At 41.5% G+C, this 18,649-nt stretch overlaps 1 protein-coding gene across 1 annotated transcript in view; it reads left to right on the forward strand.

The window, feature by feature from the left end:
- clcn6 (chloride channel 6) overlaps nt 1-18,649 on the forward strand; it is a 55,378-nt gene that overhangs the window by 11,266 nt on the left and 25,463 nt on the right. Inside the window, exons 4-12 of the mRNA XM_073031961.1 lie at nt 1,182-1,247; nt 5,958-6,024; nt 6,375-6,481; nt 8,792-8,918; nt 10,914-10,981; nt 11,860-11,918; nt 13,186-13,318; nt 14,102-14,215; nt 18,154-18,320. Coding sequence (XP_072888062.1) covers nt 1,182-1,247; nt 5,958-6,024; nt 6,375-6,481; nt 8,792-8,918; nt 10,914-10,981; nt 11,860-11,918; nt 13,186-13,318; nt 14,102-14,215; nt 18,154-18,320 — 908 coding nt within the window. The remainder of the gene's footprint in view (nt 1-1,181; nt 1,248-5,957; nt 6,025-6,374; nt 6,482-8,791; nt 8,919-10,913; nt 10,982-11,859; nt 11,919-13,185; nt 13,319-14,101; nt 14,216-18,153; nt 18,321-18,649) is intronic.

The following is an 18,649-nucleotide window of genomic DNA, read 5'->3' on the forward strand; positions in this document are numbered from 1 at the left end:
GGTATCAAGGGAGTATTTGAGGTAGAAATACTTGAAAGAGATGTTAAGTATTAGCCCTTGCACCTGATATGAATAGCTCATTTCGCCTTGTTATCTTAAAGAAGATTAGAACAGTTACCCTGGTTTGGTTAATAAAATCCTTCAGTAAACACCACTAAGAATGATTTACTTACTTATCATAGTGAAATCTTTCTGTGAGATTATAGTTTACAGTTTTTCTTGCACCACGCTGACTGAAACACCTAAGGCAACCTCATGTTACGAATAATGCTTTATAAATTGACATTTGCATTTACTGCACCTGCAATTGACTGGATTGAATTTTTACCTTTCAAAGATCACTCCTACAAAACATAATGTTCTTTTTTCCCTCAATAGCACCATTTCCTGCAATCTAACATAAATGTTAGGAAAAACCAAAAATGGCATATTTTGTATTTAATTAACTTAATTTGAATAAAGTTAATAAACAATTAGTTTTACCTTTAGAATAATCTAATATTGTTTATCTGATTCCTTGTGATAAGATTTTATTGGGACGCTCTCCCTCCCATACTGACTTGAATTTGGATGCTCTTTCTCCCTGTGCCTGTGAGTTGCATTTGGAGTGTGCAGTTTGACATGAATGTAAGCCATGTTATTTCTCAGGGTGCTCCCAGTCAGCTGTGCTAATGAAATATTTATAACCTAGAAACAGGATCCCTCATTGATTGGTGGAGCAAGATTAATTATGTCTTTGCTGATATAACAGCTCATTTGCTTGTTCTGATTATTTTGCCTTTTATGCTTTATCTTAAGAAAACCTACTGATTGACTCTCAATCACCCACCCTCAAATACAAAGGATAGTGGCTTATTGAGGGAAGGGGATCACTGAATTTCATTATTCTTACAGTGAAGAAGTACTTGCTTTAAATAAATATTAGCAAATTGTAAATAAACTGAAGTTTTATAAAAAGTTGGAAACACTCTAGAAGACAGTTAGCACCAGTGGTGAGCAAATAGATACCAATTCAGATTTGGAGCCTTCGGGTTACATCTAAATTGTTTCATTTTTCATGTCGCTGATTCTTCGGAGATCAATTATTCTACATCTCTTCCATTGTTAATTCAAGTTTGTTTGCTCTGATCTCTCTGCGTTTCTTTGATTTATCTGATCTATTTGTGTTCTCTTTTGAACAGAGAGTCAGGAGATACGAGGCAGTTAAATGGATCTTGGTATTTTGTATTGGAGTCTGCACTGGTTTGGTAAGTGACTTCTTGATCAAACTGTTGGTGTGTGTTTAATATAATGAAAGAAAACCTGTCAATGATGCCTTCAGGGGCTGTGCCTGAGATTTAAATACTACTGATGAATAGGGTATCAAAGGACAAAGGTCTGAGTATTGGGCTGTTAACTTTCAGTAAGAATTGCATTAATTAGCCTTTACTACTGTGTCACAATTTTTAAACTTTGAGCTGTAGTAGCCCTAGTTGGTCTTGGATATTTCATCTGCCTGTTTGGGGATTAGTTTTATTCCTCCCCAGAGATTCCAGAATTTCATGTTTTGTTTATTGTCCTTACAGATTTTTGGTTAATTGTCTAGAATGTATATTGTTGTCCTTGTTTTCAAATCTGTAGAAGTTTGTTGAAGTTTTAGATGACATGTGGGATCTGCACAAACATCTAAGAAAGTAGAGGTGCCGCCGTGCCTTTGTATTGCCACTTGTGTTCCGGACCAAGGACAGAACATGTTCTCATATATTCTCACTCACTCAACTTGTCCAGAACACCTTAGAGCCTCTTCTTTTTCCTACTTGTAATTCCACCTAATTTGGTATAGTCACCAAGTGTGGAAGCATTTGGTCCCTTCACCAAAAATTAATATTGATGTTAATTAGTGGAGCCTCAATAACTAATCCCATTAACAGCCTTGCCCCCATGTGCCCATACTGACCATCCTATCAAAAGCCTTCCAGAAATCCAAATACATCAGATCTGCTGATTATTGTTTTCAACTCCCCAGCCCCCCACACACCTATCTATTACTGCAACTGATTTGTCAAACATAATTTTTATTTCATTAGTCCTTGCTGACTCTCCTGTTATTCTTTTCAAGGTGTACTGTATTTTATTCTTTGCCATAGATTCCAGCATTATTCCCACTATCATCAGTAAATGATCCAGAGAGCTACTTTTCTAACTTCTACTTGCACCTTCCCCAATGACACTGGTAAATGTCCCTGTAAGGCTGTTGGTCCCAATCCGGCTGATGTGTCACGACTTCTGGCTATTCACCCAACCTGTTAGGATACTGTGCAGCTGCTCTGTGACAACTTGATCCTGACCTCAGGGAAATAACATCACTTAAAGTTTTGTCTGTGGTCATAAAAGTGCATATTTGGCCTCCTAACTTGAATCCTCTGTCATTATTGCAGTTTCACTCTTTCTGTCTTCTCTAGTGGTAGAGTCATTCATGGTTCAACATTGCTGACTTTGGCTGCCGTCCCCAGATTAATCATTACCTGAAAGAGTTTACTGATGTCCACTGTCTCCCCTAAGTTGCCTGGGTGTGCGACTGTGCAGTTACTGAAATGCTTCCACGCATATATCCTTGTAGCCACACTGCTCGAATTTTCTTTTATATAATGTTAATATAATTTTGGTTACGTTAATGTAATTAATTGTGTTAATGAATATAATCCATAAATATTCTAAATAATAAATGTACCACAAGCTTTACTTGGAAACGTTTTAGAGCTTCGAAGTATTTATATTGGCAGTGTTTCGAGGTACAACACTGTTACAAATTGTAACAATAAACAATATGAGTCAGTAGCTCATAGTTAACAAACAGTCAGTCTGATAAATGCCGACACCGTCTAATCAAAACATTTTACTTCTGCCAATATGCCTGTCGGTTGTTTTGACTGTCTGACATTGTTTACTTGTGTTGTGAGTTGTGGTTTGTGTTTGTTTGATGTGCATATTAGAGAAAATAATCAAAGTGCCACACAGCTTTCAGGCTATTAAAAAATATCTGTCTGGCCATCACCCTTTCTCCCCTTCTATCTTAACACTCTTAAGCAAGAAGAACTGGAACAATGGCTAATATACAGAATGTATGTTGAAGTCTCCTGCCTTAGAGTGATGCAGAAGAGGAGGCATTTTGGTCAATTAGGTCCATGCCAGCACATGGGGTAGGAAATCATTTAGTCCCATGCCCCTTCTTATTCCCTTATCCCTGGAACATTTTCTTTTATCAATTAATTCCCCTTTGATTCGTTTTGCTGTGTACCTACATTTAGGGTTTACCTAGAGCCATTTAACTTATCAGCACATCCTTGGGATGTAGCAGAAAAGTGGAACACCTGGAAGAAACTAACAGTCATAGAAGGAACCTGGAAGCTATGCGCAAGTGGATATTTATGACAGGGAAGCATTCAAGATTTTCTACATGTTATTGGATGGGCAGTCCAATTATAGAACTGCCTTGCCATACTTAAGTAATAACTGACTAACAAAAACTTGTCCAAAAATATTCATCATCCACTAACTTGACTTGCACTGATGTGTCAGTGTTTAACTGAATACCAGAGTTCAAGCTCTTAAAGGAAAACCACTCACGATCGCCCTACTTCAATGCTGTATACAAATTTCTTCTTATAACGGCCCTGTTTCTCCAAACCTTTACTGGCTTCTAATATGAAGTACTAACAATTTTGGTTTCCAAAGTATTCTTGGAAGTACAGTTGGCCCTCCTTATCCGCGAGTTCCACATGCGCGAATTCAACCAACCGCGAGTCGAGAAAACCCGGAAGTGCTCTTCCAACACTCATTCTTCGAGCATGTACAGACATTTTTTCATGTCATTATTCCCTAAACAATGCAGTATAACAACTATTTACATAGCATGTACATTGTATTAGGTATTATAAGTAATGTAGAGATGGTTTAAAGTATACGGGAAGATGTGTGTAGGTTATCGTGGATCGGGATAAAAAAAAATCAGAAGTTCTCTTACTAATACAGCTATATCCAGTATTATTTAGCGTCAGTTAGTCAAACGTTTGTCTTAGAAAATAGTACAGTCGGCCCTCCTTATCCGCGTGGGATTGGTTCCGAGACCCCTCACGGATACTAAAAAATGCGGATGCTCGAGCCCCTTATTTAACCTGTCTCAGTGCGGTAATCTTTAGGACCCAGCGGAACGCCGGACTTTATTTAACTTGTGTAAGTGTAGTGGACTTTAGGACCTGGTGGTGAAGCTCTGTTTCTGTTCACGAAAATAATCATGATCACAATTGAAAATAAGGTGGAAGTAATAAAGCGATCGGAAAGAGTTGAAACGCCATCGGTCATTGGAAAAGCATTAGGCTACAGTCGGTCAACGATTGGAACAATTTTAATGGAGCATGTGAAAGGCCCTGCCCCGATGAAAGCGACAATTATTACTTAGCAACGCAGTGGTTTAATTATGGAAATACGTATGTTTCTTAAGTTTTCTATGCATAGAAAGGTAAAATAAGTACTATATACTAAGAAAAACATTTGACTAACTGACACTAAATAATACCGGATGTACCTGTTCCGACTTAAAATCCGACTTAAAGATGGACTCAGGAACGGAACTCATTCATAACCCGGGGACTGCCTGTACATTTAAGTCATTTCTAGAATACTTATAATACCTAATACAACATAACTGCTATGTAAATAGTTGTTTTACTGTAGTGTTTAGGGAATAATGACAAGAAAAAATAGTCTGTACATGCTCAAACAACGAGTGCTGGAGCGAGAACTTCGGGGTTTTCCTGATCCGTGGTTGGTTAAATCCGCGCATGCGGAACCCGCGGATAAGAAGGGCCGACTGTACATATTTTACCTTTCTATGCACATAAAACACTTAAGAAATGTATGCATTTCAATAATTAAACCACTGCATTGCTTAGTAATAATTGTAGCTTTCATCGGGGCAGGGCCTTTCTCACTTTATCCTTTAAAATTGTTCTGATTGTTGACCGACTATAGCCTTACACTTTTCCAATGACTGACCAGTTGTTTCACCTCTTTCCAATTGCTTTATTATTTCCACTTTATTCTCAATCGTGATCGTGATTATTTTCGTGAACAGAAACACTGCGATTCAGAGCTCCGCCGGGTCCTAAAGACCACCTCTCTGACAACGGTTAAATAAAGTCCGGGGTTCTGCTGGGTCTTAAAGTCCACCTCACTGTCAGGTTAAATAAGGGAATTGAGCATCCGCGTTTTTTAGTATCTGTGAGGGGCCCTGGAACCAATCCCTCGCAGATAAGGAGGGCCGACTGTATTGAGATATTTTGGACAATGTGTATGTGATTTTGCATAATAACGTGCTTTTAATTTAGTGGTTTATTGCACTTTTCTGAGTACTTCACAAACTATGAATTAACTTTCAGTCCAGGTAACATTTTCATTTTTAAAATCTTTTTTTATTTGCAGGTCTTTTTTTCTTAAAATCTTGCAGGTAACACTGCAAGATTCTGTTCAGGGTGATGAACTGGATGACTAACTTATAGGTTTTTGGTGATATTGGTTGAGAGAAAAATGTTTCCTGGGCTATTAAGGGAAATTATCCTGGATTCTCAGAAACTTGATTCTTAAGCCTCATCTAAACTATGCCACTCCAAATATGCACATCTGTTATACATTGCCTTTTGCCTGGATTATGTGTTCAAGAGCTGTAATAGAGTTTGAACAGATGATCTGATTCTGACTGGAATATTGCCATTTTTTTCCACTCTGATTTAATGGAAAAGTTAATTGGGACAACTATTACTGTGTGTTTGAAGACTGTCAGACATCACTTAATAGACGTATTTCATTACTTCATTCTAAGAGCATAAGACATAAGAACAGAATCTGGCCATTCAGCCTGTTGAGCTCTGCCATTTGATCAAGGCTGATTTCCAATGACTGTTTCCATCTTTTTGTTTTAGGTTGGTCTCTTTATCGATTACTTTGTTCATCTCTTCCAAAATCTCAAGTTCCAAATTATTGGAAAATGTATCCTTTAACTTAACGTTATATCAGGATCTGACGGATGACTGGAGAAAAACCTGCAACGGCTTCCACATCCTATGAATGAATTTAAAAAATGTAGAGTGAGGCTGATTTTTATCTTCTATGTACCATATCTGCTATGAAGTGCCCTCCGGTCAGTTGGCCTTGCTGCAGTCTTTAATGGAACTGTGCTTTCAAATCAAGCTTTTTATCTCCTTGCGTTAGCAGCTTCCCTGCTCTGCTTTTGTCTTAAAGAGATTGTGTGAATCAAATCTTTGTAGAAAGAACCTCGCAATCTTGAAGATGTTTTGACTGATGAGTGCTGTGTATTCTCCTTGATTCCTTTCCTTCAGCGGTGGAAGATTGCAGTGAGGGGGGCTGTCTTGTGCTGTCCCTCCTTGAGATTCTAGCATTCAATATTGGTTTCATCTTCCTGGCCAGCCTGCTAGTGCTGATTGAGGTACAAAATTGCATCTGTGCTTCTATCACACTTGGTTAATGTTTTCCATCAAAAGTGAAACTCTTACATATAGTACGAGGGATGATTGATAAGTTCGTGGCCTTAGAAGGAGTCAAATTTAAGAAACCTAGTACATTTATTTCTCAACGTAGTCCCCTCCTACATTTACATACTTAGTCCAGTGGTCATGGAGCAACGGATCTTGGACCTCCAGAAAGTGTCCACAGCAGGGGTGATTGATAAGTTCGTGGCCTAAGGTAGAAGGAGATGAGTTATACAGCTCTCGTTACATGCACACGCAGGTCAACTGTTAGTGATCATGCAGAAAGTTTGAAGTTAGTAACTCATCTTCTGCCTTAGGCCACAAACTTATGAATCACTCCTGATGAGTTATTAACTTCAAACTTTATGCATAATCACTCAAAGAGTTGAACTGCATGTGCATGTAACAAGAGCTGTATAACTCATCCCCTACCTGGTCCATTTCCGACACCTCCCTCCCCTTTCTTGATCTTTCTGTCTCCATCTCTGGAGACGGCCTATCTACTGATATCTACTATAAGCCTACAGACTCTCACAGCTACTTGGACTATTCCTCTTCCCACCCTGTCTCTTGCAAAAAGGCTATCCCCTTCTCACAATTCCTCCGTCTCCACCGCATCTGCTCTCAAGATGAAGCTTTTCATTCCAGGACGAAGGAGATGTCTTCCTTTTTTAAACAAGGGGGCTTCCCTTCGTCCACCATCAACTCCGCTCTCAAACGCATCTCTCCCATTTCCTGCACATCTGCCTTCACCCCATCCACCCACCACCCCACTCGGGATAGGGTTCCCCTTGTCCTTACCTATCACCCCACCAGCCTCCAGGTCCAACGTATAATTCTCCGTAACTTCCATCACCTCCAACGGGATCCCACTACCAAACACATTTTTCCCTCCCCCCCCCCCCTTCTGCTTTTCGCAGGGATCGCTCCCTACGCGACTCCCTTGTCCACTCGTCCCCCCCATCCCTTCCCACCAATCTCCCTCCTGGCACTTATCCTTGTAAACGGAACAAGTGCTACACCTGCCCTTACACTTCCTCCTTCACCACCATTCAGGGCCCCAGACAGTCCTTCCAGGTGAGGCGACACTTCACCTGTGAGTTGGCTGGTGTGGTATACTGCGTCCGGTGCTCCCAGTGTGGCCTTTTATATATTGGTGAGACCCGACGCAGACTGGGAGACCGTTTCGCTGAGCACCTATGCTCGGTCCGCCAGAAAAAGCAGAATCTCCCAGTGGCCACACATTTTGATTCCACGTCCCACTCCCATTCTGATATGTCTATCCATGGCCTCCTCTACTGTCAAAATGAATCTAAACTCAGGTTGGAGGAACAACACCTTATATACCAGCTGGGTAGCCTCCAACCTGATGGCATGAACATTGATTTCTCTAACTTCTGTTAATGCCCCTCCTCCCCTTCTTACCCCATCCCTGACATATTTAGTTGTTTACCTGATCTCCATCTCCCTCTGGTGCTTCTCCCCCCCCTCCCTTTCTTTCTCCTGAGGCCTCCTGTCCCATGATCCTTCCCCTTCTCCAGCTCTGTATCACTTTCGCCAATCACCTTTCCAGCTCTTAGCTTCATCCCACCCCCTCTGGTCTTCTCCTATCATTTCGCATTTCCCCCTCCCCCCACTACTTTCAAATCTCTTACTATCTTTCCTTTCGGTTAGTCCTGACGAAGGATCTCGGCCCGAAACGTTGACAGCGCTTCTCCCTATAGATGCTGCCTGACCTGCTGTGTTCCACCAGCATTTTGTGCGTGTTGTTTGAATTTCCAGCATCTGCAGATTTCCTCGTGTTATCTCATCCCCTTCTACCTTAGGCCACAAACTTATCACCCATGCTGTGGACACTTTCTGGAGGTCCAAGATCCGTATGCTCCACGACCGCTGGACTAAGTGTGTAAATGTAGGAGGGGACTATGTTGAGAAATAAATGTGCTAGCTTTTCTAAAATTGACTCCTCCTACCTTAGGCCATGAACTTATCAATCACCCTCATATAAGGCAGCAACAGCACCTGATGATTCATGTCCCGTTAGCACTATATTGTTTACTTTCTGTTGCTCACCTTACACAATGCTTACTGCACCATAATCAAGTTTATTATCACTGGTATGTGTCATGAAATCTGTTAGTCATTGTTTTCCTGAAAAAAAGCTTAAAGGTAGTTGTGTATTGTCTTGGTGGGGGGAGGGAGAGGTCATCATTATCAGGCCTTGTCTTTATTGTTTTTTTGCAAAAATCTCTCTCTCTGCTTCGCAGCCCATTGCAGCTGGGTCGGGAATTCCAGAAATCAAGTGCTACCTAAATGGGGTGAAGATCCCCGGGATTGTGAGGCTGCGGACCCTGGTCACTAAAGCTCTGGGTGTGCTCTTCTGTGTGTCTGGAGGTGAAGAACATTTGTCTCTCTCTCTCTTTTAGATACAAGCATAGTGAAGCATGCTGAGTCTCGATAAGATTACCAAAATCCAACTTCATTATGTCTAATGATGAAGCCATAAAGATAGCCTGATATTTTAGGTGGAATATTTACTGCAAAAAAAATATTCTCCATTTCTATGGAGGAATTTAAGGTGGAGGGTTATATGGGGGGCAGGGTTTAAGGGTCAGCACAACATTGTAGGCCAAATGGCCTGTGCTGTGCTGTATTGCTGCTGCTGTTTGTATTTCTATATTTGTAAACCTTTGAATTTTTACTATTTTAGTGATATTGGCAGCTTTATACACCAACAGCAATATGCTGATCTGCTTTCTTGCAATCCACTTAATTTCTCACTAATAGTCCAGACTTTTACCGAAGTAAATAATTCAGGTGGTAAAGTTATATTTGTTCAGGAATTATCTGTGACTCAGTAAGGTGTGACAAATAGAATCCCATGTTACTCATTTGCTTTAGGGATCAGTTTCAGCATGTCTGTTTACAATGCATGTAGTATATGTTCAGTAAGTTGATTTAATTTTAATGCAGCTCTATGCAAATAACTGAAGTGAGCCGTGATGGTAGCATTTTGCTTTCTGTTTCCAGTAGGTTGTTCTTCTTCTGGTGGGTTGCCTCATACTTTAAATGGGGTAAATTGGTTTGGGGGTACAGTGAACACTTTGTTGTTCATGACATCCATACAGGCCATTTCATCATGTCAATGCAAAGGAAAAATAAGCATGCAGAATAAAGTGTTACAGTTACAAGCAAAGTGCAGGCAGACAATGGGTGCAAGGCCATAATGAGGTAGATTATGAGGTCAAAAGTCTATTGTATTAGAGAGCAGTATTGTCATGGTATGAGGATCTTGCCCTCCTTCGAGGATCGTTACCTTGTCATGATGGAGGGGCTTGTGAGTTCCTGAGATTGCGAGAGCGGTGCTATCGGGAGCTTGGCTCTTGGTAGCATCACTCATGGTCAAGGGGGGGTGGGGGTTCCAGATAAAGAGGAATCCAACCAAGACTTCATTGGGGGAAGTGGCGGGAGATGATGATACATAATAGTAGTGAAGAGAGAGGAAAGCTGCAGCAGTGAATGGTCCCAAGTTGTGTTGCTTCCATGCCACTGGGCTTTGCCCCTGATCTTGTCAAAGACCGTGTGGAGACTGCTCATTCACCAGCCTCCCCAGGGCAAACAGAAGTCACGCACAGTACTTCTCCATTTAGAGGAATAGCCCCTTAGGAGAACATCATACTTGAGCCGAGTGATTTACGCCACTACTGGAGGACCATTTGAGTAGAAGGTGGCCTTGAGCGTGGTGGTACCTGCTTTCAACCTTTTGTATTTTCTGCCTATTGGGAGGGGAGAGAAGAGAGAATAACCAGCATGGGTGGGGTCATTGGTTATGTTGGCTGATTTTCTAATGGAGTGAGAAGTGTAGACAGTCAGTGGAGGAGAGGTTGATTTCCATGGCACAGGCACAACTCAGCACAACTCTCTGCAGTTTCTTGCGGTCTTGGGCCAAGCCATGATGCATCAAGATAGCATGGTGCATCTTTTAAAAATGTTGAGGGTTAAAGGGGATGCCAAATTTGAGGAAGTAGAGGCACTTGTGTTAACTGAAGAGTAATCATCTTCAGACTAAAGGGCATTTTAATTTATGCCATCATTAATATTTTAAAAATGATTATAGATGACTTCTTTGGTGACTATCTCCAACAGCACACTGGTTTTACTGGTTCTGAGAGCTCTGAAAATGAAGAGGATTTAAAATTTTCTCATGTTTACTTATATGAGGGGACATTTAGTTCTCTCCCCTGTAATTTGAGCTGACTAATTTTTTTAGCATGAATGCTTTCTTGTTAGTAAGTTCAGTCTTTTTTTTATTTGGTTCACTTGCCCTCTACTCCTCCTACGAGTCCCAGGTTCTACCTTTACAAACTTACAGTTTACTTTGTTTTCCAGGTTTATTTGTGGGGAAGGAGGGCCCAATGATTCACAGTGGAGCAGTGGTAGGAGCAGGGTTGCCTCAGGTAAATAAGCAAACGTATCTCTCACCTTTTGTCTGATTTGTATGTAAAATATTTGGGGTAATCCCCCTGATGACTAGGTTAGATATTCTACTTTCCTTCCAATTCTGTTACTACAGTTTAAATTAGTGAATTACAGAAGTAAAATAGCTGGTGCAACACACCCCACGTCTCCTACAGCCAGATCACCCTCCAGTCATTGTTAGTGTAACAATAAATACTTGTGTATAGGAACAGAAAATGCACTGCACGCCTTATGGCTCATTGGGGTCACTGGTCCAATGTGTTTAGTGATTTCACCAGCAGATGCTCTACACTTGGAAAAATTAAGACTAAAATGGTGAATTGGTGGGATCAGATCAGTCTTTGTTTTTGTCTTCATCTGAGTTATCATTGTCCAGAGCACTGAATCAGTAGTTCAGCTATTACTGCAAATAGTCAGATTTCGCAAAAACACATTGGAAATGGGAATGCAGCATAATAATTTGCTAGTTTTGAGCACAAGCCCATTTTATTCTGTTTTCTGGAGTTTGCAAATCTGTCCAGTGTCTTTGTGCTTGGCAGGACTTGTGCAAGTTTACTCCAGTGTTTGTGATAATGTTTAGTTTCGATTTTTTTTTTTGCTCTTTCAGATTCTGAGTTTTGTTACAAAGGTGGAGAAGTCAATTGACTTAGCTGATTGGAGATGGATTAAATGCAGGTGAATGTGGATTGAGAGAAGAAGTGGGCTGTGGAGGTGTAGCAGTGCAGAATCAGGGTAAAAGGTGATGTGTGTTGTAGGGCACAAGGAGATGCATGTGATCTTTCAGGTTCTTGCAGTGCTTTGTATTGTGTCATTGTTTCTGATGCTTGATTCACTTTTTTTTTGCCTCCTGGTACAGTTTCAGAGCATCACTTTCCACAAGATCCAGTTCAACTTCCCTTATTTCCGCAGCGACAGGTAAATATCCTCGCCAGTAAATCTTGAACTTTATTAAAAAGTCAATTTCTGTTGCCAGTTTAAGCTTGCGGAGTCTAAACACTACACACTGTTTGCAGTCATTCTCGTTGGGAGTGCAGTCACTTAAATGCTGTGTTCTTGTGGTTATTAACTGATGTAGAATATAAATGTGGTTTTGCTTGCCATAGTTGAGAAGCTGAGCAGTGATCAATGTTTAAAGAAGAATTTCATTAGATCAAGACGTTAGGGTAAGGTAAAATTAAGCTTGAATGTTTTAAGTTTGTTGCTGAATACCAAAACCTTGAATAGTTCTAGTGGTGGGGGTGGGGGAGAAAGTGGACATGGTTTGTGTTACTTTATTCTGAAGATAGTGCTGAACTTCTTGGAATCTGATATAGTGAAAATCAATTTACTTAATTGAGTAAGCTGTTGGCCTTTCTAATCTTAACACTTTGTCAGTAAATTATTCCATATTGGTTTCAAAGTACTTTCTGAATAATTGCAGTAAAGATTTTTTTTTTGGGTCAAATGCAACACAAACTAAACCAATTCTGTGTAGAACTGGGCAATAAACTGTGGATTTCACTGCAAGTTTTCACGTCTATTGTGTCTTAGCAATGGAGCATTTGCCCTCCGTGGTTGTGTTAACAAAGCAATGGAGATGTGGCTCCCTGATGGGGGGAGAACATGTTGATACAGAATATTGTGTTATGTGGAGCCTGGTTTTCAAGTAAACAGATCATTTCAGTGGATCTACACTGTCTGCTTTGAAGAGGTGGAGTGAAGCTGAAATCTCTGATAAGGAGGAAGACTTTGGGATATAAGTGGCTGACATCAATAGAAGGGGTGTGGGGGCAGATTAGATATATGCTTACCACAGCTTAAAAAATACTGCCAGTTTTCCATTCCTGGTTTGATGTCAGCAATGATGTGAGAGAAATTTTCTATAATGCATAGGCCCACTCTTCCTTCCCTCTTCAAGGTGGTGCACTTATGTCATTCGACCTTTCATGAGCAAGTCAAGAATCTTTGTATCTGATAATTGCAGATAGAGATGTTGCAACCCACAGTCTCAACAAATTTTAAGTGAAGGACTGTATCTTAGGAGCAGATTGCCTCAGTTGCTGGTGATAAATCAGGATAAGAAAAGATTGACAAGTTATGCCTTGATGAAATTTTTTTACTCAAGTTGGGTTATATCGCTTTGTTTGGATTCTCGGCTGGTGTTGTGGGATCCTGTGACATTGACACTGTGTTGGCTTTACAGAGACAAGCGGGACTTTGTCTCGGCAGGGGCAGCAGCAGGCGTTGCTGCTGCATTTGGAGCTCCGATTGGAGGGACGCTCTTCAGTCTGGAGGAAGGATCGTCTTTCTGGAACCAAGCACTAACCTGGAAAGTGGTGAGTGAGACGGATTACTTCCAGAGGCAGAAGGACCCATTTTCATGCCTTTGTAAGTTTTTTTAGAATATAGAACATTACAGCACAGTATGGGCCCTTTGGCCCATGATGTTGCGTTGATGTTTTAAGCTACTCCACGATCAATCTTACCCTTCCCTCTTACATTTTAATTTCTTCCATGTGCTTAAGAGTTTCTTAAATGCCTGTAATTTAACAACCTTTACTACCATCTATGGCAGTACATTCCAAGTACTTACCTCTTGATGTTTTTTCTTAAAAACTACCTCTAATATTTCCATAAACTTTTTTCCACTCGCTTTAAAAGAATTTTATAAGTCATCCTTTAAAAGGGTGATGGGAGCCACTGCTGCCCTGGGAAAAAGACACTGGTTGTGCACTCTGTCTATGTCGCTAATAATCTACAGACCTTTATCAAATCACCTCTCACCCTCCTTCACTTTAAAGAGAAAAGCCTTCGTTCCCTCAACCTTTCCTTATAAGGTGTATTCTCTGATTCAGCAGCATCCTGGTAAATCTCCAATGCACGCTCTTTAAAGCTTTGAGTTTAAGATGGGATGATGCTAATCTTTGATTGGGGGCATAGGTAATGCAGCAGTCTGCCACTGCTATCTTCTGGGGGGGTAGTGTTTCTATATACGGTATTTGTATGACTGGGGTGTGCTCAGTGTAGAGCTGAGAGGAAATTGATTTGAATGTTTAGTGTCTAGGCTGGACTTCTGTGATGGTGCTGACTTGGCTATTTTTTCGCTCCTTTTCTTCCAGCTCTTCTGCTCAATGTCTGCCACCTTCACGCTCAACCTTTTCCGGTCAGGTATCCACTATGGGAGCTGGGGCTCCTTCCAACTGCCAGGGCTGCTCAGCTTTGGAGAATTCAAGGTACTTTGAATCTTCGAATACTTACTGCAGCAAATCAATTTGTCATCTGAAAGATTGGCCTCAGCTTGTTCTCAGTTGTTGTGATTTGACTTGGTTTAATGTTAAAAAGATTTAGCTTCTATCCCAGAGTGATACATCATCATTAAATTACTAGTCAGGGATACTATTACAGCTGCAGAAAGGGTGGGTAATGTAGCAGGATCCTCTTTTGAGTCAGTATGGGTGGAAGTCAGGAACAGGAAGGGAGCAGTTACTCTACTGGGGGTATTCTATAGGCCCCCTGGTAGCAGCAGAGATACCGAGGAGCAGATTGGGAGGCAGATTTTGGAAAGGTGCAAAAATAACAGGGTTCTTATCATGGGTGACTTTAACTTCCCTAATATTGATTGGCACTTGATTAGTTCCAAGGGTTTAGATGGGGCAGAGTTTGTTAAGTGTGTCCAGGATGGATTCCTGTCACAGTATGTTGACAGGCTGACTAGGGGGAATGCCATACTAGATCTAGTATTAGGTAACGAACCAGGTCAGGTCACAGATCTGTCAGTGGGTGAGCATCTGGGGGACAGTGATCACCGCTCCCTGACCTTTTGCATTATCATGGAAAAGGATAGAATCAGAGAGGATAGGAAAATTTTTAATTGGGGAAGGGCAAATTACGAGGCTATAAGGCTAGAACTTGCGAGTGTGAATTGGGATGATGTTTTTGCAGGGAAATGTACTATGGACATGTGGTCGATGTTTAAGGATCTTTTGCAGGATGTTAGGGATAAATTTGTCCCGGTGAGGAAGATAAAGAATGGTAGGGTGAAGGAACCATGGATGTTAAGTGAAGTGGAAAATCTAGTCAGGTGGAAGAAGACAGCATACATGAGGTTTAGGAAGCAAGGATCAGATGGGTCTATTGAGGAATATAGGGTAGCAAGAAAGGAGCTTAAGAAGGGGCTGAGAAGAGCAAGAAGGGGGCATGAGAAGGCCTTGGTGAGTAGGGTAAAGGAAAACCCCAAGGCATTCTTCAATTATGTGAAGAACAAAAGGATGACAGGAGTGAAGGTAGGACCAATTAGAGATAAAAGTGGGAAGATGTTCCTGGAGGCTGTGGAAGTGAGCGAGGTCCTCAATGAATACTTCTCTTCGGTATTCACCACTGAGAGGGAACTTGATGACGGTGAGGACAATATGAGTGAGGTTGATGTTCTGGAGCATGTTGATATTAAGGGAGAGGAGGTGTTGGAGTTGTTAAAATACATTAGGACGGATAAGTCCCCGGGGCCTGATGGAATATTCCCCAGGCTGCTCCATGAGGCAAGAGAAGAGATTGCTGAACCTCTGGCTAGGATCTTTATGTCCTCGTTATCCACGGGAATGATACCGGAGGATTGGAGGGAGGCGAATGTTGTTCCCTTGTTCAAAAAAGGTAGTAGGGATAGTCCAGGTAATTATAGACCAGTGAGCCTTACGTCTGTGGTGGGAAAGCTGTTGGAAAAGATTCTTAGAGATAGGATCTATGGGCATTTAGAGAATCATGGTCTGATCAGGGACAGTCAGCATGGCTTTGTGAAGGGCAGATCGTGCCTAACAAGCCTGATAGAGTTCTTTGAGGAGGTGACCAGGCATATAGATGAGGGTAGTACAGTGGATGTGATCTACATGGATTTTAGTAAGGCATTTGACAAGGTTCCACATGGTAGGCTTATTCAGAAAGTCAGAAGGCATGGGATCCAGGGAAGTTTGGCCAGGTGGATTCAGATTTGGCTTGCCTGCAGAAGGCAGAGGGTCGTGGTGGAGGGAGTACATTCAGATTGGAGGGTTGTGACTAGTGGTGTCCCACAAGGATCTGTTCTGGGATCTCTATTTTTTGTGATTATTTTTTAATTAATGACCTGGATGTGGGGGTAGAAGGGTGGGTTGGCAAGTTTGCAGACAACACAAAGGTTGGTGGTGTTGTAGATAGTGTAGAGGATTGTCAAAGATTGCAGAGAGACATTGATAGGATGCAGAAGTGGGCTGAGAAGTGGCAGATGGAGTTCAACCCGGAGAAGTGTGAGGTGGTACACTTTGGAAGGACAAACTCCAAGGCAGAGTATAAAGTAAATGGCAGGATACTTGGTAATGTGGAGGAGCAGAGGGATCTCGGGGTATATGTCCACAGATACCTGAAAGTTGCCTCACAGGTAGATAGGGTAGTTAAGAAAGCTTATGGGGTGTTAGCTTTCATAAGTCGAGGGATAGAGTTTAAGAGACGCGATGTAATGATGCAGCTCTATAAAACTCTAGTTAGGCCACACTTAGAGTACTGTGTCCAGTTCTGGTCGCCACACTATAGGAAGGATGTGGAAGCATTGGAAAGAAAGGGTACAAAGGAGATTTACCAGGATGCTGCCTGGTTTAGAGAGTATGGATTATGATCAGAGATTAAGGGAGCTAGGGCTTTACTCTTTGGAGAGAAGGAGGATGAGAGGAGACATGATAGAGGTGTACAAGATATTAAGAGGAATAGACAGAGTGGACAGCCAGCGCCTCTTCCCCAGGGCACCACTGCTCAGTACAAGAGGACATGGCTTTAAGGTAAGGGGAGGGTTCAAGGGGGATATTAGAGGAAGGTTTTTCATTCTGAGAGTGGTTGGTGCGTTGAATGCACTGCCTGAGTCAGTGGTGGAGGCAGATACACTAGTGAAGTTTAAGAGACTACTAGACGGGTACATGGAGGAATTTAAGGTGGGGGTTATATGGGAGGCAGGGTTTGAGGGTTGGCACAACATTGTGGGCCGAGGGGCCTGTACTGTGCTGTACTATTCTATAAATGTTCTCTTTTCAAACAAAACAATTCAAATTATCAGTACCAATGTATTTCTGGTTAAGTAATTAATCCAAAACATTTGTCTAATGTTTTAATAATTTAACCAGATTTGAAAATTTATTTATTGAAACTAGCTAATCTCAGTAGACAGCAATTTCACCTTGGAGTCAAAAAACTGTGAAGGTCAAGAACCTGTTCTGACACTTAGCACAAAATCAATGCGGTCTGTCCAGTGCAGTACTTAAGCTAATCCATGTTGTTGACTTAAGTAAGTTATTCAGATGAGAAATTCAGATAAACTGATTTGACCTCCTTGGGTGTACTTGAAGGACTCCTGTACTTGGAGAAGAGGATTTCTCAATTTCATTATCTTGTCCCTAACTTAGATCATTAAGGTTATCTGGTCATTTGCATTTCTATTAAATATCTAAGGTAGTGAGAGATGCAAATCGCCTATCTGTGTATCTGTCTATCCCTATAGTTGTTGCTTTGTTTTTACTTCTCGCCATGTGTCTTGTGCTCTTGCACATGTTTAACACTTGCCCAACCTCTCACAGGCACGTGCTTTGTTTGGAGAAGTGCTTGCCTGCATTTGGGCACATTTCCACAACGTACCCATCATCCTAAAGTAATCCTGACTGTTAGATGTTTCAAATTTCTGGGCAGGACATCCTCTGGCTGTGATGTTAATGTGCTTCCTGAATCTGTCCCATGCAGTGTTTCTGATTAACCTGCACTGATACTTGACTATTGGTAAACCTTTTGCAAACTTGTGATGGTAGTTGAGCATACAGGTCCTCCCCAGGTTATGCACTCAATGTGTCTACAACTCATACAAATGTGTATTTGGGAAACTGGTGGCTTGGATTGCCAGCTGCTTTTGTAGTCTGAGAACTTGGTCTGTGGAAATACCTGAATGGTTAAGTTAAACTTTATTTAATTACAGTTGCCTTTGAGTGGCCAATGTTTTCATCTAAGTATATTCCTGGCGGCCACAAATCTAACTTGCGAACCATTCATTTTATGAACAATTCTATAGAATGGAAACCTGGGAAGCACCAGTATGTGAGAGCAAGGGCTTCAGTGGGTCTCATTAATCCACAGCTTTAATTTTTAACTGGTGATTATCATTGTATTTAAGTGTGCAGATGGAGACAAGAAGTGTCATTTGTGGACAGCGGTGGATTTGGCATTCTTCATTATCATGGGTTTGATTGGTGGACTTCTGGGAGCAATGTTTAACTGTATGAATAGGAGGCTGGCAAAGTACCGTATGCGCAATGTACACCCTAAGGCCAAGTTTGTCCGGTAAGCAATGGACACTGAGAAAGTTTCATAAGCTTTGATCATATTCCTAAGTAAATTTTATTTAGTCTTTCAACTTTTATCCAATCTACTGAGAATTACTGAATTTGGCCAGGGTACTAGTTGCACAGGTGCTGGTCGTGTTCCTCCCCCCCCCAACCCCCAGCAGTGCCTCAATCTACTTTTTCTTTATTATTCATTTTCAGGATCTGGGTGTTCTAGCAAGGCCAGCATTTGCTGCCCGTCACTAATTGCCTTTGAGAAGGTGACGCTGCAGTCCGTCAAGGTGAAGAATCTTCTATGGTGATGTTGGGGAGGGAGTCCCAAGATTT

This window comes from Hemitrygon akajei, chromosome 29, assembly GCF_048418815.1.
Source record: "Hemitrygon akajei chromosome 29, sHemAka1.3, whole genome shotgun sequence".
In the NCBI taxonomy this organism is placed as follows: Eukaryota; Metazoa; Chordata; class Chondrichthyes; order Myliobatiformes; family Dasyatidae; genus Hemitrygon; species Hemitrygon akajei.